The following is an 18510-nucleotide window of genomic DNA, read 5'->3' as shown; positions in this document are numbered from 1 at the left end:
TGCTAGCCTGAGTTAGAAAATGTGCTTAAAGCTGCTTGCAAGCATATAAACCAGTGCAGTGTTTGTAAGTCCTTGTAAGAAGGACAGGAGGCAAGATAACATGTTCTTTGCAGGAATCTACTGATTTCATTCATCCCTCAGCTGAGTAACTTTCCTTGAGGAAAAGAAAAAAAGATTTTATTTTTCTACATGGTTAACAAAACAAGAACAGCTTTCAGAGCAACCTGAGAAAGAACAGAAGTTATATAATAGCATCTTTTTTTTTTTTTTTTTTACACAACTATTTGCTTCAATGTATCCCCACAAGAAGATGCACAAATGAGGGCTCAGGGGTTGTCACAGATGACCAAGAGCTGCTTGTTCAGTTTTCGTAAGGCAAAACCTAAACATGGCTCTTAGGTTCTGCTGAGAGGAAGGGCAAGTGAGCTAAGCTTCTAACTGTGGAATTTCTTTCTTTTAACAACAAAAGCTTTCCAGTACATTTTTAAGCACTGTCCATCTCGGCTGATGTGTTTTTCTTCTTTCTTTCTCTGGATCGTTTTTTATTTCCCTCTCTAGCATTGTCTAGTCTCCCTGCCACACCAGGTGTTTCCAGTAGCATAATACCCTATTAAGAGAATTAAGATTTCCCAAACTGGACAGAAGTCCACCATCTCAAACTGCTTATCTCTATTTATTGCCTGGCTAATATGAATTTCTGCAGTGAAGAGTTTCCAGAGATGGTGGCATCAGTTACAGCTATGCAAGTCAGGAAAAGTTGCTCAAGCACAACTGAAGACAGTCGGGCAGCAGAGTCTTTTGCAGAGATGCTTAAAGAAGAGGTGATCAGACCAACGTTTACAGAGAAAGAAGGAATTTGACAATAAAAGCATTTGTTTAAATTATTTTCTAGCTAGTTGAAGTTAACAAATGTCAAAAATCAACAAACAGAGAGATCCAAATACCTGTGGAGACCTGACAGGTATTTTGCAGAACCTGTGTTCCAGATCTCAGTACAGTCAACCATATTATACATACATTACTACAAGAAATCCTGTTTCTGTGTCTATTCAGAATTCTGTCAGTGCCTGAGTTCATTTTCCACAATCTGACAAGAATCATCAAAAAATTGTTCTTTGCTGTATGATACGTGCATTCAAAATAGGACTATGTACCCTGGAAAATACAGTGAGCTAAGTCTCATTAATTTTACTTATTCAAAACTCTACTAAAGCATGTAAGATAGAAAAGAGTACTGTACTGTATTATTTCAAACTATAAATGTTTTAACACAATGATCCTTTCTCTATGATTATATGAAACAGAAAAGAAAATGACTTGGAATGAGCATATGTTTCCCTTAAAAGCTGTCCTATTTCACTAAAATGTCACTCTCCATTCTTGCATGCATCAGAAAAAAACCATGAGCCTGTATCCTGCCTTTTACTTCCACTGTAGACAAATGACATTACAGGAATATGTATCACGACCCGAAACAAAATTGTAAACTTGGTTCTCAAATATTAAAATTAAGATGGTTGTTGAAAAACCTAAAATTTTTGGAACGTGAAATTAAAGAAATGCCATCGCTAACAAGCATAATTTACACTTCTCATTCTTGAAAGATCTCTTTTCTTCTGCTCCTGTGTGCAAATGGGATGAGGCTGCTGACTCAGCACAGTGCTAAGATTTCATTTAGTAATTTTTATCTCACTGTGATTTTAAACTGTAGTTACACTCTGCTTCAGTCCCTTGTTCTCAGACTCTGTTGAGGGCTCAAATGGAGGACAGAAGGAGATTTTAAAAGGTTACATTCAAAATTTTGTTAAAAAATAACAAAACTGGTCCAAGTTTTACTGACATCTTACCTGGCTCCTTACAGCCCTGGATGCCAAAGCAGATGTCAGTACTTTTTTCAGTACTTTTATCCGCTCTCCCTCTCACCCACATGCAAGGGCAACATGTATTTCATTAGTACACAGAAGGAACTATTTCTCCATATTAAAAAGGCCAGTAGAAAAGGTAAAATTTCCAAGGATGAGAGCACATGTGACAATGTTTATCTTCTCTCATGATGTAGATCAGAAAACCCAAGAGGAAAGCTGGGACTTGCCTCCTTTTTGCACCTGACAATCTGGTCCTCTCTTCTATTCAGGCTCATTTACAAGGCACGCACCAACTCCACCGTACCTTGTGTGGCTATAGACAATCTGCCTTGAAAGCTGCAAACTGAAGAGGCCAATGACAATCTAAACATTTCCTCAGAGTCTTTGGCAACTTCTGTTTTGAAGAACCAACTTCCTTATTTTGGTACTAAATCAATGATTTAATGACCTGAAGTTGAAAACCTTATAAAGTTTAACTGCTCAAGTTTTCTGATCTCCTTCCCCAGTCTATAAACATACTGTCGAAATAATATAACTGAGTAAGTAGGAACAGGGAGTACAGTGGGGTAAGAAAGACCAAATTATCTTGACTGATTTTGTTGTGCTTTTGTTTCCCTCCCCTGTTTGAATCATCAGTCCAGTATTTCTCTGCTCTACCTTTCCACTGTGAAATGTAGAAAAGTCACACCTGTAAAATGCATTAAATCCTGCTGATAATAATGAGTCTCACAATCTTTTTTCTATTTCAAGGATGTCTGGAAAACATACCTTGAGTGAGTGCAATATGCAAGTGGCCATTAAAAGGAAACAAAATATCACAAAAGGATTTTCCTCTCTTATGAAAAAGTTCCCAGATCACTCTATGAAGTATTACTACCTCCCATAGACTTGTTAGCACCCGGGGGGGGAAATAAAACATAACCATTTTAAGCAATCACAGGTGAATCCTCCCTCACCTGCAGGGGCTTAGACTAAACTTGCACCACTCAGCTTTGACAACACCTGATGTTAGAAGACACTCCAAGAAAGAGCCAGCCTCTCCACAGATGACAGGCCAAGTGCTATTTAGTTTCCCCATCCTGACATCCTACTCCTTCCCCAGGCTCTCCCGGTTACCACTCATCCTCCTCGCCGGCCTTACAGACAGCATTCATTCTCACCGCGCTGAGGAAATAAGAGACTCTTCGGTGATTTCTTATTTCCTTTCCATTTGGTGACTGTATTCCACATTGCACCTTCTATATGGGCTATTTTGACCAAAACTTCTTTGTTTTGCAGACTGCTCACAATAACAAAGTTTGGATTAGCCTTTGGATGCCACCATGTTTTATTTACGATCCATTTCTGGACTATTTTCATTTATGGTAAATCTTTGCATGGCACATAACCTTTCAACCTTTTTTTTGTGCCTCTTCACCTCTGTGGCACAAGGCATTTTGACTAGCCTGCAGCAGCATAATTCTTATTGACAGACTCCAAAGAATCCAATTTACAGAACCAGTTCCTACGTCCTTAAAGTAAAGGTGAATAAACAGATCTAAAGGGCATCATATCTCTTACTCTGTGTTTGAATGGGATCAGTAATATATTTCACTGAGAATGTTCATGTTGCTCTATCAGGCAGCATCTACCCAGGTGACCTTTTATACTTTCATTTTGTGTCTTTTCACGATTGGGTACGTTGTGAGTTTGAATTGTTTCACATTTATATATTCTTTGTTTTTCATTTAAGGAAGAGGCACTTTCTTATTGCTAAGAGTACAGTCCAACATTTGAATAGTATGTGCCCGTCAGATTTTCAGCAGCGAGCAAACCTACGACATAATCAAAATCCTCTCCCCTTACTAATGTACTGTACCTTAAGGAACAAAAAGTTAAATTGGTCACTGATTGGTATCTGATTTCCTGATAAGTCTCAAAAACAAAAAATGGCCTTTGCTAGAGGTAACAAAAATGTACAGTTCAACAAAATGATGCCTATTAAACATTAACATTTGCATAAGAAAGGAATTTTTACAATATTATTAGAAATGTAATAAGAGAAACTGTTGAGACCAAACTGTGCTCCAGGAGCTGTCTAGACAAATAATACATTAAAACAAAAAAACAAACAAACCGGTATTGCTATTTAGGGAACCTCCTCCAGCAATCATTCATGAATGATTCAGAAACAACATTGCTGCTGTGACTTCATTTCATTACCTGGCTTTACATATGAACAACATGAATGAGATGCATTTAACTGACTTAACAGCTACACCCTGTATATACTAGATACAAAGCAAAGACATTTTACTTCATGTAATTGCTTTACCATAACTGCTAATAACCCAACCCATATGTTTCATAGACTGTTTTCAAGACTTTACTCCCATCCACGCAGTTCACACATTTCCTCCTGTATGGCCCTGCAGTGAAGTTAATACTGGATTTGTGACATGAAAGTTATTACCAAGGCAACAGATAGAAATCAAACAGCATTATGATTTCACTACAGGCAAAAAGTAGAAGCCAAAAGAAATAAAATGGGGAAAATTTCTATTAAAGACACAAATCCTTCAATAACAACAAAAGAAATGGTAGCAAATACTGTTTTGCAAAAAAGCAAATGTTTTGAATACATTTCTTCTTTAAATAAATACTTTGTTTTCAAGTTTTCACCAAAGTGACATTCCTTCTTTAAGGAAGAGTTTTCCTTAAATTCTTTCACAACCCTGAGAACCATAGGAACAGATTTTATCACTCACCATTAAAAAAATCATATTAAGGCAAAACAAAAGAAAACGCACAATCAGCAGGACTGTTAGTTGTTTTGCAATGTTTTAATACAAATGTCTCAACATTCTGGCTAGTTTACTACTGAAGATTACCTTAATTTGTATGAAAAACTGCGGGTACAAATCATGCACTTGTGCACATACTCCCTGCTGATCAGATTTCATTAAAAATAAAACATGTTCCAAATGAGAAGACAAATAACTTGGTATGTTAACTCCTACCCAGTTCTTTGAACATTTGTCTTTGAATATGTTCTAAAAATAAACATTAATATTTCCAAATAAAGATACTGCAAGCCTTTGTATTAGTAACATTCAACACAAAACTTAAGAGGAATTTACTTCCATGAAAGCATCACACTGAAAAATGCTAATTTATTAAAAACACTTGACTTTGGGTCTTGTTGGGGTTTTTTACTATTTTTTTTAAATTGAAGTGTCAGTTAATACTAAGAATCCTTTCTAATACATCTGCAACATTTTACAAGTAATTAACCAAACCATCTGGCAGACCCTCTAGTAGATGGGTCCAGACTGTGGCTAGTACTTTTCTGCTGTTATACCACAAGGTTTACTTTTACTCATGCTATTCCATTCTTCAGTATATATTCCTCTAGCCAATAAACCAAGCCAGAAGTGAAAAAAAAAGACAGGAAAAAAGAAAAATATTTCATGTGGTAGTTCTTCAACTCATTGAATTAAAAGTCCAGGTTTGGGGAATTAAAAAAAAACGAAACACCAACAAACCCACAAAAAAAACCCACAACCAAACAGGTGTTCAGCACCAGAGAAATAAGCAAAGGAGTAATATTTAAAGATTTATGAAATGGAAAAAACATCTAGTGTTTCGAAACAGAATGAGTGCCTATAGTTAAGTGCCCATCACAGTACCTCACATCAGCACACTGAACTTGCTTCCTTTGCAATTTGAGAAGGTTTTCTGTTGTTTATTTTTAAACCTGGTGAAAATTATAAGGCAAATAAACATCCACCTCAATAGCATTTAATGTGTTTGGAAGTCTAAGAGTTTAAGTTTGTCTAGGTTTGGTGGGGATGTGTGTTTGGTTTTGTTGGTTTTTTTAGTAATAAATTGATAGATTATGAGAATTATCAGAAGAGAGGTGGGATGTAAAATTTAAATTAAAGGGAATCAGCCTTTTCTTTTAAACTTACATTCGCCTTCTATTGTATATCTACTAATTCCAACACCAAAAAAACCCCAAGCATGTTATTTCTAATACATTCCCTATTGTTGTAAAAGTTTAAGCAATTAGAAATTATGTTTCCTACTTCCCTCAAGACACTCAGTCTAATACCTCTAAACACTAAACTATGTTCGGTTAATAATTCTAGATTTTACTTAATTTCATCCCATTAGTCCCATTATGGAACATCTTGAACTACTTCCCCAATCTTCCTGGTACTCAAACCTTCAAAGCTTTTATATCTGAATTACCTATTCTTTGCTCTCCAATACTTAGGACAAGGATGTATCTCTAAAAGCCATCTTCCAAAAGCTCTGGCTAGTTAGACTGACAAAGCTAGATGCTTCTTAAATAAGATGAACATTTTACAGCTTTAATCTAGTTAACAACTAGATGATTCATTGGTTTGTTTTGCATCTTTTTTTTTTTTCCTTTAAGTGGCTTAAAGCTGTGGTTTTCCTTTTTTATGTCAAAAGAAACGAGAACATGAAATGTGCAGAGTACTGGCATTAGCAGTGAGAAGCTTCAGCCTGAGAGGGAACCTCAAAGTTTGGTTTATGGCATTGCCCAAATAACCCAGATTTTTTTTGTTTGTTTTACAACTACAAGTCTGTACTTATAAACTGACTCAGATTAATTTCTGGCCATCACACAAGGTCAGCACAACAGGAAAAGAAAGATTCACTTTCTTTTTAATGTTATTTTTAATTGGAAACTTAGCATAATGTGGTTTTAGTGCTAGCAACACTGATACAGGCAACTTGCTTCTAATACAGATATACTCTTTTAGTCATATCCCAAACATCCTCCCACAATGATTTCAACTGATAAATTACAGCCTTTGGAGCTAAATCATTAAACCCTTAAGCTGCTCAGGGTTTTGTAGGCCATCTCCAACAAGCACACACGCAAGCATATTTAAGAAAAACGTTTCACTCTTTAAACAAAACTTCTAAAGCACAGGAGTTGTCTTTAAAACACAGCAAATGATACATAAACGTTAGCAATATCATGACAGCCTTCCAAATGTTCAAGTTTACTGAACTGCCTTCTTGTGCCTCAAGCACAAGATACAGCCATCTAGATCACTCCGTCTTGCAGTTTCATTACAAAATGAAAACGGAAGGCTAAGGTCTAACTACTCCTCATAGTTCTTGCACAGGTATACAGCTATTTAAGATGTCCAACAGCATGACCTGCTATTTTCTCTCCCCATCCCTCCCCATGACTCTACATACCAATACTCACTACCTCCAACCCCTCGTCAAGAAGCACTAGGATTTGTGCAGGTCGTGTTCATTCACCACTGCAGCAGTCACCAGCCCGTTTCTTCCTTGTTGGAGCATAGTTAATTGTTTTTTTTCTCAGATCTGCTGCAGTTTTCCTTAGCTGACTAACGTTTTGTTTGCTTGGTTGGTTTTTAGTTCTTGGATATAGGCATCCTGCCATCAACACATTCATGCTTCAGCCACTTCCTAGCAGGTTTACTAAGGCACACTCCCCTTACCAGGTAGTACTCCCTTCCAATGTCGGTATTTTCTAATGACTGAGGAGAAGCAGCAACATCAGAGCAGGGTCTGGAGAAACTATGGTAAGACTCCTCCTTGACCTGCACCGAGAGGGGGGTGAAGGCAACCAGAAGGAGGGAATGGAAAGGATTGACTCTGACAACGTGATTCCAGCTGTTGTAAATACTGCCCATGCTTCCTGTAGACAGCATTTGATGAAAGGGTGCTTAACGTTTCTGTTACCTGCTCCATCAGCATCTTAACTGATGGCTTGTAAACTGTTTCCGCCCAACCTAAGGCCCTGTACTTCACACAACACTTTCATCTCCGAATCAGAGTTTGTCCTTGGTCAGAGTTCCAAAGCCACCACTTCTCTCTTTAGGCTGTGTGATAGTTTTCCAAATTTAAGTGGACAGTTTTCCACAAAGAAACTCACTGTTCAGTTCAAATCTGCCTATTTACTGGTGGGAAAATAAATAAATTTTTTTTTTAAATGTATGTTCTAGGAAACATGCTTGGAAAACTTAGAGCACAGGCTGGTTTCTGTGCGAGAAACTAGTGTCCAATAAGGACAACTTGGTAACTATCAAACTGGTTGGAGCTTTTTTTTCTATTTTAATTTTCATACACTCTTTATTTTAAAACAAACAAGCTCAGCTGTGATAATAGTACACTGCCTATGGAAAAATGGTTGCTGAATGTGCAAACCTTTCAAAATACCAGAGTTCGGGTTTTATTTTCCTTCAAGTACTATGAAACCTATACGGGAGGCTTCCATAAACTCTCATTTAGAATGTTTTACACTGAGTAATAGGAAATTACTGTATTTATTAAGTACAATGTTTTCCTCTCAAGTGCTGTTATAAGGTAATTACATTACTTCTGTATAGCACATAAAACAGACATTTGCTGTATCAGAAGAGTCACCTTTCCTAGTGTGCTTTACTAGACTAGACTTCTGTTCAGTTGTTTTTCCAAAAATATTTACAGCTGATCTAAAAAGCATCTATATGCTACACAAGTCCAAAGATGCATCTCTCTTCTCCACTCAAGTTTTTCTACATTATGAGTTTGCATGTAGTACCATATAAAGCATCTTGCAATATGAAGGAAGGACAGTATGGTAAAATGAAGGGTCACTTCTCCAAAAAAAAGTTACTGGAAGGATTTATTAAAACCTAATAAAATATGTAATGGATTATTATCTGAAAAGCAAGTGGACCTGCAACATAGTGTTTCTTTTTGTTTTATTAAACAACTTCTAAAGCCGAAGGGGAAAATGCAAAATTTAAGAGAAAGATATAAACTGGACAGTTTGCTCACAAAAAAAATTGAAGGATGAAAACCTAAGAAGGTAGCAGCCTGGAGTCATCAGAGAAAACAACAAAGTTTGTATTTGAAAAAACATTAATGTAATTGTCCCCCTATTCAGTCAGACCTGAAGCACAGTTGGGTCTGTGAGTATTCAAGAACAACTGAGAAGACAAGTTACTGGCCATACAAAAATAAAGACTACATGGCAGCCTGCTTGGTAATGGCTGTGACCCAATTTAAATCTACGTGGAGACTACAATAAAAGATACCTTGTTCTTCAATGACTGCTGTGCAACTTGGATGATGTTTTAGCATCATGTAAGTTTTGGGGTTTGTTTTGCTTGTTGTTTTTTTGTTTGTTTTTTTTCCTTAAATAAAGTATGCTGGTTTCTGGATTTTGTTTTAAAATGCACAGCCAGAGAACACAATAGAAATGTATACAACCTTAAAAATCTATGCTTGAATGCAAACCACAAGAAAAATGTGAACCACCATTGCTTTTTGCCAGTAGAACTTTCGTTTATAGAGCTCTACAACTATTTTCCAATAGCCAAATCAATAGTCAATGCTCTAGCAAAGTATCTTTTTAGTGACCAACTTATTCATTATAAATCTTGCATAATTTATAAATATATTAGCTCATTAATTATAAATCTCTCCATGGCTGCTGATGTTGAAGGAGCAGAGGAGGTTGCTACCACTTGTGCTGTAATTCCTCCAATAAAAAAAAAAAGGTTTATCTGCAGTCACTGTCCTATGCTGCCTATTCAGTATTTCATTTCAAAAAAGTTTAAAAACTGCAATTTAAAGGCGAGTTTCTCAGCCTTGACTTCCACCGTTGCTCTGAGGGTTAAGGCCCACGTCCCCGTTGAGGCAGCCACCCCCAGGAGCAGAAGTACAGAGTGCTGCTACACGCTCTGCTTGGTCCTAAGGCTAGGGAGAGGTGTGTGCTGCCTCACACTCGCTTCAGCAAACAGAAGCGAAGGTTTACAGTTCCTCACGGGTTCCAGCTCTGCAATTGCTGCACAGTAGACCCAGCAATTAAATGTGTTGGGAAATGTGCTCTGCTTCCATTAAACTCCTCTCTAGTATCTATTAAACTTCAGAAGTATCCTGGCTTCTTTCCAGTCCCACTCCTGTTCTCTTTCATTCTCTCATTGACATTCAGTAGGATATTCATTCAATTTTCATGTTAATTGTTTTAATATTCTTAACTTATCTTCAAACCTTCAATTTCCGCTTGTTACATAGCCTCCTCATCTTGTCCTCTTTTGTCTTTTCCTTCTTTCTTTTATCCAGCTTTTTTTCCTCTCTCATTACTCTGAGCTTTTTTCCTTCTCCATACAGTATTTCCTTCCACTCCCTATTTCTTGCCAGCTGGAAAAAGACACTTCTTTTTATCATCTCATTTTTTTTGTTCTTTTGTTTGCTTGCACAGATTAAAAAAGCAAGTCTGTTAGAGCTCAAAAGCATCTGTGGACCAAATCCAAACAGCAATATATTTTACATGTGCACACACTTAACTTTTAGGAGATGCAAGGATATCTTAACAATAAAAAAAAATTTTATTAACTAGGAATAACAGATCATATACACCAGCAAAAATACAAGCTTAACAAAAATGCTGAAGGCCATAAGCTCTCCCTGTTGACATATTATATCACTTTTCTGCTGCAGAAAGCTTTTCTAACACAATGTGAAAAGATAATGGCAAATTACTAAATTAGCATCACATCAAGCTTGGTGTTTCAACTGCAGAACAAAATATTTCATTCGGCTTTCATCAAGTCCGCTTAAAGTTTCATGAGAATAAGAATAATCAAGATGATACAGCTGTCTCTTCAGTCTTAAATTTATAGTATTGAGGGCACAGGCAGCCTGCGTGAACGTCCATCAGCTCGCTCAAAACTAGCAAGCCCCCAAAAGAGCAGCAGAAACTCCAGCACAGGCCATAATGCCTACATGCAGTTCTGACAAGACAATACTCAACTTCCTCCAGTTATGGCTAAATTACTGCTTAGTATTCAAGATAGCTTAGGATTTTTTTCCAAAAGCTTTCTTCCGCATTTTTTTTTTTCTGACTGCAACGAAGCTGCACAGTACCAGGAATGTTTTCAGAAGTCCTAGTCCTGCAGGAATGTGAGCATATAGCTAAACCATCCATGTACTCTATTGATTTTTTTTTACCAAACAATTTGAAATAGTGAAATCTTTCAAGCCCTCTCCTCCTCCCACCTCCCCCCCTCAAAAAAAAAGAAATTTCTTCCTTTTTTAATATTATTTTTTTTTTTAAAAACAAGAAACTGATGGGAAAAATTAGCTTGAAGTTTTACGTCAAAATGGCCTGCCTCCCTCAAGTTTTAACTATGGGCTACTGCGGGCTTGAAAATATCTGCACACCACTGTTTCAATAAAATTCTGGTATATGTTACTACTAAAAAGCTATTTTGTAGTAACTGCTATCCTGGAATATAAATTCCTTTACAGGGCCTTCTTCAGCCTCCTGTCAGCCAAATTTGTGACTCCAGGCTTGAAACAGTGAGCTCTTCAACATGAGAAAATACCAGAACGGTAAGAAACTGAACAGTTAAACCATTTCAGACCTGCTTGCACCAGTGTGAAAGATGCTTGTCTAAAACTGTATGACTTTATCTTTTACAGGTCAGTTAAGCTGGCAAAAGCCATGACAAAAAAGAAACATTTTTTCTACTTCAGGTACTCCATCAAACAGCAGTGGTACCCTTGGTCTTAGGAAAAAAAGGAATCAAAGCAATAGGTCACCAAGCTTTACTCTTTTACTGACATAATTTATCATGCTAGAATTTGTTCCTGTGAGAGTGACGAGCTCTTTAGCCTATTTTTACATTTTACTTCTCTTTTAGATCCACCTCCTCAATGCAGAGGTTGTTCCTCATGATTCTCTCACCAGTTCAATAACATCCTGTTCGTGACGAGAGCTTCCAATTCTTCACAGTTGGATGTTAGGCACATGCAAGGCTCAAATACAGTAAGAAACTATTTCTGTGCAAAAACTAGATCAGTTTATTGCATGACAGGATGGGCAGAATACAGTCCTCAACAATTCTTACAAAAGTTCTTCTAGTTTTCCTCTCCCCATCCTCAAGAGAAATTCAACTACAAAGGGACTTTGTGGCTCTCATTGGCTTCACTACTGATTTTTAACCAGAAAATATGTAACAGATTTCTGAACTCTTAAGCATGGAAGCTCTAGATTTTTGTTGTTGTCTCCATGTGCTTCTTGTAGGTATTTTTCTGCTTTTTAGGATCTCTTCTATTCCTGGGTACACTCCGTGTTTATTTTTAGACCCCTGCAAAACTCCTCTGTATAATTTCCTACCTTTAACACCCATACTTTTTTGATTCAAACTTTTGTTTTCTTAAATAGAAGCATTAAGCAGTAAAACATATACAAATTGGGGAAGTATTAAATAATTTTACAACTGTTTTCTTCCTCATATTTTCATTTCACTTTCCTGCTTTGTGATTTGATTTTTTGTTAAATGAGTTTTTCAGACACACACAAACTCACTCCTACGGCCTCACTTTCTTACAGTAAAATACAAGACTTAAGAAATCCTTTTATATCCTAAGTAGTGGAAATCCTCAAGCTGGAAGATTAGAACAACTCCGGGGCCATCATGGATGCTGCCATGTTAAGTTCATTGGTCACAGTGTAGAAGAGTCCCATGGAAATATGTAAGGGGAAAGGAGAGGCAACCAGAGGCTAAATTCTCTGCCAGGGAAAGCCAGGCAACAGCAAGAAGGAGCATCAGCCCCTTCTCCTACAGCTTAGAAAGGGATATACCAAGAGAAGAGGATTCACAGCAGCACCAAAGTTACAGTGAACACCAACCATCAAAACATTTTTTTATGACTGTTTTTGGTAAACAAGTTTGCAAAACCACTGAAGGAATCACGGAATCACAGAATCACAGAATGGTAGGGGTTGGAAGAGACCTCTGAAGATCATCTGGTCCAACCTCCCTGCCAAGGCAGGATCACCTAAGGGCAGGTTGCACAGGAACACGTCCAGTCGGGTTTTGAAGGTCTCCAGAGAAGGAGACTCCACAACCTCTCTGGGCAGCCTGTTCCAGTGCTCCGTCACTCTCACAGCAAAGAAGTTCTCCCTCATGTTGAGGTGGAACTTCCTGTGCTGCAGTTTATGCTTATTGCCCCTCGTCCTGTCACTGGGCACTACTGAAAAGAGAATGGCTCCATCCTCCTGACAGCCACCCTTCAGATATTTATACTCATTGATAAGGTCCCCTCTCAGCCTTCTCTTCTTCAGACTAAACAGCCCCAGGTCTCTCAGCCTTTCCTTTCCTCATACGAGAGATGTTCCAGTCCCTTAATCATCCTCGTAGCCCTCCGTTGGACTCGCTCCAAAAGTTCCCTGTCTCTCTTGAACTGGGGAGCCCAGAACTGGACACAATACTCCAGGTGAGGCCTCACCAGCACAGAGTAGAGGCGGAGGATAACCTCTCTCGACCTGCTGGTCACACTCCTCTTAATGCACCCCAGGATACCACTGGCCCTCTTGGCCACCAGGGCACATTGCTGTCCCATGGATGACTTAGTGTCTACCAGGACTCCAAGGTTCTTCTCCATGGAGCTGCTTTCCAGCAGGTCAGCCCCTAACCTGTACTGGTGCATGGGGTTGTTCCTCCCCAGGTGCAGAACTCTACACTTGTCCTTGTTAAATTTCATGAGGTTCCCCTCCGCCCAACTCTCCAGTCTGTCCAGATCAATGTGAAAGTCCACACAATGGGAAAGTCCACACAATCCATAACCAGTGCCTGTTTTCCTGCTGCAACAGAACAGTAATCCCAGAATGACAGAACCAAACATCATGGAGAGGAAAATGGTGCTTAGAGAGTTAATACAATCTGACAATTCCTTAAGGTACCATTTAATTACTGCATTAAAAAGCAATCACCATTTTCTATGTAAGCAAACCATTAATAGCCAGCTGCTTACTTATATTTGAAAAATGTCCTTTCACAGGAGAACAGTTATCTTGCATACCTGATAATTAAAAATTTAGTTATACTGGATTATTTTAAAAATACTGGATTTTGCAAATAGTTTACTAACCAGTCCTTTAACAACAGTGCCTTCATGTGCTTATTATAGGCATTTTCTTATTTTTAAAGCTTACAGTTGCAATTCTGTCCTCCCACACATCCACAAGCAAATTAGGTCAATTACAAGCTATTTGTAAAACCTCCTACATAGAAAGGAGTTCGAGATTTTAAAACATATGAAGTTTAAAATAAACAAAGTCAACCTACCAGTATCATAAACCTTGTGAACTGTCAAATTTTTATTCTAGCTTAATAAGGCATCCTAAAGTAGGAAGAGGCAAAATGTGAGAATGACTGTCCTTGGCCAGAGGTTGCATCCACATTGTGTTTAATAACACTTTATTATTACATAAGTTTCCCTAATTAAATTTTAAACTTACTTCTACATTTGGCATCTGTAACATCCTGTGGCAATGAGTTCCACTGTGTAATTATGTGGTGCATGAAAAAATGTTTATTTTAAACCTACTGGTGGATAAGAGCTAGAAGTCATCAAAACTGTGTTATAAGAAATGATGAATAATCATGCCCTCCCCATCTTCTTCATAGTATTAGTAGCTTTATATGCCTCTTGCATTTCTTCTGAACTCATTTCTTCTCCAAGCTGCAGAGTCCTAACCATCCTGTTCAAATACAGGTATGTCTCCGTATATAACCTTGTTTACCCTTACTAAAAGAAAGGGCATCTGCAACTGTTTGTACTATTCCAGACTGGTCATTGATACCATGATGTTTGTACAGAACTATAATGCAACTTCAAGACCTCTTTTTTGAGTAGTAACAATGTAGACTGCCATGCATGTTAGTTAGCCAGATCTGCAAGCATTATTGTATAATATTGTACAGTAAATGCATTTGCCCTGTTATTAATTTGTTATCTTGTATTATCTTCCCACAACTATTCACGTTCACAGATTTGGGCGTCTTAATATCTTGAATGGTATATGAGTACAAGCTGGTATTTTGCTGTTTAGCCCCTTTCACAGACTTACTAAAGCAGCAAAGATCTGCAAATAGATCCCTGTAGGAGTCTACTCTTGGCTTGTGATAACTGATCTTTTATTCTTACCTTTTTTTTTTTTCCCCCCAGTCTTAAAAAGTTATTAACATGAAAGGGCTTCTCTCCTACTTTTGCAACCATCTGGTTTCTTCAACAAACTTCGGCAGCAGCTGTCATGGAACTAGGATGGTTAGTTCACATGGGATATATAGTTCTAACATGCCCGTGAACTCACATCCAACTTACATTCTCCATGTACATGCTCATTTTTCATATTTATAAACACACATCTTCTCATTTTATTCTGTGACAGTTTTAATTAATTTTGATAAGAACAGAAATAAAATTTTCTGAGCTTTAGCTTCATGCAGATTATGCTACATTTCCAGATTCAGTGATTATGCATCCAAATTACTCCAGACTGTTGGGTGTACCCTGATTAGTCCAGGCAATTTGTTACTATTCATTTTAATCAGCTTGTTCTAAAAGTTCTTCCTCTAACACTTGAATTTGAAACAGACCATCTGAGATATCTCAAGTAAGCTCCAGTGTAGGAAGCTTCATATACCCTCCATAATTAACACAAACGCAAAAAAGAGTCTTTGTAAGATTTGCTGCTAAAGATTCATCTTCTGCTGGTGTTCTCACAACCTCTTCTTGATCCTTACTGGGCCTGCAGACTATTAGCTCTCTTGTTTCTGATGTGCCTAACAAATCTCTCAAAGCTCTTTCTGTGCCTGTCTTCTGGATTTCACGCATAACTTACCAGTTTTGCATTCTTCTGTTTTCCAAATTTGGTTACAATTTCTACTTTTTAAAGTCTCTCTCTACCTGTTACAGATTCCCTCCTTTGCAGTTTAACAATACTGAGTTTGTTTTTTTCCTGCCCTTGTGATAGATAGCAGATATTCACTCTAACATTTAATATGGTAGCTCTTTAAAAGCGTTATCTTTTTAGCTGTTCCTTTTAACCCTTTCCTAACAAGCTTGCTCCCTTAGGTATAGTTTTCTTCATAACATGTTACTGCAATAGTAATATATTACATTTGTATACACTTGCTCTTAAAACAGTATGAAAATCTTACTCTTTAAGGTTACTCTTGTAGAGTAGCTCAACAGTAATTTAACCTTAATCTAGGTCTTGTGCAGTGCACATCTGTCAAGAGCTACTCCTCTTGTGAGCTGACAGCTTATCAGAAAAGACAATATATTGTTCTTCACTTCTACATTTACTGAGTCTTCATACACATAACAGAACCATGTAATAACAGGAAATGCTTCTTCCCTCAGCATCTTACCTCCTTTAGCACTTCACAGTAATTTTCCATCTTGTTTACATGGTCAACAGTCTAACCCTCGCTGTATTTTAATATATTTGCACACAAACTGTAAGTGTACTTTCTTACCTAGACATGCATAGCTTTGGCCATAAAACTTAACATATAATAACGCATCTCCCAGGGTACAGTTTGCATTCTTATCTCTATATAAATGTTTGCTCTTATACTAACATCCTCCTGTACCGATTTTGAGATGCCAAATATGTCAATACCTGGATTTCAAACAAGCATTCCAGCTCTCACACTCAATTTTTCACATTTCAGATTTTGTCCAGAAGCCCACCTACAACTTCTACAAGTCTAATTATCTTTTTCTTATATTTTATAAAGAGAAGCAAGCAGTAAATACATACATGACGGTGTTAATCCCTGACAGTTGTTGAAACATCTGCAGACCACAACCCACAATTAAGGCTCTTCGAGTTGGAGGGTATGTTAGCATTCTGCAGATCACAGGTCCAGCTTAAAAAAAAACAAAAAACAACAACAAAAGAATACATAATAGTTCTTAAGTGATCGCTATCAAGACAACCTTCCCGGGCATAACAGGCTTTGCACCTTAGTTTCAAACAAACTTGGATTATTTCAATTATTTTTTAACAACTTGACCATTTCAGTTCCACTTTTCTGCACTGTACTACACAGATGATTTTCAGGAAGCCCAGGCAAAAAAAGGGAACAATTTTTGTACACAGTGTATACTACTGGTGAGAAATGTACAGCTCTCCTATATCGTATGGAGTTGCACTAGATGACCTTTAAAGGTCCCTTACAACCCAAACTGTTGCATAATTCTATACTAACAGATTGCACGGGTGCTGCAACTGAACATACAAAAAGTTATCACAAAATATCGTTGTTGTGTCCTTTCTAAAAGCTCCCACTGTTACTGAGAAGTTATTTCAGAAATGTCATTACTTACTGCTCAGATCTGGATCTTGCAGATAAAGTGGTCTCCCCAGTCCCCCAAAGCCAATTTCCAGAAACCAGTTGCAGGTGTGAGTACTTTGAAGGTATGGGATAGATCTATTTTGCACAGCACAGCTCCCTCCCAGCAGAGGGAGCATAAATTAATTAAATTTTTTCCATACCTTTGGTGGGAAAGGTATGAGGCTGTATTCAAAAAGCAGAAAACAGTTTCTCAATGAAAAGAAAACCAAAAATTTCAGGCAAACAGAGAAAGTTTTCTTCTCTATTAATTATAGATTTTCCAAGTATCCTATTAAAAAGTAATACAGAAAGCTATATTATATCAGGCAGAAATTTAAAATACTTGACTCCATTACTTACTTGAATTTCTTTCTGCCCAGAGTAGTGTTTAGGGCAGAACATAGTCTGGTGAAAAATTCTATGTTTTATACATCTTATCACATCTGGAATACCCACTCAGAACACGTAATATGAATCACAATATGTGGAAGTAAAAATAGTTGCCAGGAAAAAAAAAAAAGGCAGTGAAGAGGATCTACATTTTTGCATTTCCAAAGTCTTTCCTGAACATACAGAAAATATTAAACATATTGATTCAGTATAAAAACCTATGTGGGTCTGTTAGTGAAGAACAATTTACATGCAAAGAGTTGTAATTTCTGAAAGCTGACAATCTGTGAACAGTTTCAAGAGTGGCACTCAAGAAGGAGATTTAGATAACATTTTCTTCACTGAAAGATAATCAAACCTGCCTAAGAAAAACTTATTTCATTAAAAAATTATGGTATTTCTAATCCATATCTCAATCGTATCATCACTTAACTTTGCTTCTCTATTATTAACAGCAGAATGCAGTTCTGACAGATTTTCCATCTGGTTTCCAAGTAACATTAACATTCAGACAGTACACAATCCCACCTGTCCTGCCATATAGCCACATCACTACCTTCAAAACGTCTCTATTTGACTGTCAGATAAATAGAGCCAATCTATGTACCTAGTAAGACATTCTCAAGCAAGACACATGACATCACTGGGTAGACAAGTGTATCAAAGGGTAGTCAAAGTGGCATTTCCTTGCTGGAAAAACAACAAAACCAGCACTCGCTGTTAGCTAGGAGCAGTCTGGAGCTCAGACATACTCTTGGATTTCTCCTCAACTCCAAGCTTCACCACGAACTTTACTTCACAAACAACAGCCCTCAGGTTTTCATACTCAGCATCACACCTGAGCACAGAGGCTTTGGCATTAAAAACCTTTATCTGGCAACTGATTCTGCAGCATTTGCCGTGAACCCAGGCTGCTGAATGCCTATCAGATATCTTCCATTCTTCATAAACTTCCTATAAAGTCCTTAAGGGAGTTCAAAATCCATCTTTGTCTTCAAAGGATCTCACAACCAACCTAAATCTTAAAGTCCACCATCAATGACCGACTACACTCACCAAGTAAGCTGGAACTCTGC

General features: G+C 37.5%; 1 protein-coding gene across 1 annotated transcript in view; it reads right to left on the bottom strand.

The window, feature by feature from the left end:
* Positions 1-18510, bottom strand: part of SLC2A13 (solute carrier family 2 member 13) — a gene marked incomplete at both ends in the record, with an annotated part of 152533 nt that overhangs the window by 61519 nt on the left and 72504 nt on the right. Inside the window, one exon of the mRNA XM_082011851.1 lies at positions 16468-16576. Coding sequence (XP_081867977.1) covers positions 16468-16576 — 109 coding nt within the window. The remainder of the gene's footprint in view (positions 1-16467; positions 16577-18510) is intronic.

Source organism: Phaethon aethereus, assembly GCF_964289735.1.
Source record: "Phaethon aethereus genome assembly, chromosome: 1".
NCBI lineage: Eukaryota > Metazoa > Chordata > Aves > Phaethontiformes > Phaethontidae > Phaethon > Phaethon aethereus.
Note: the sequence above shows the minus strand (reverse complement) of the source record. Positions and strands in the feature narration are given on the sequence as shown.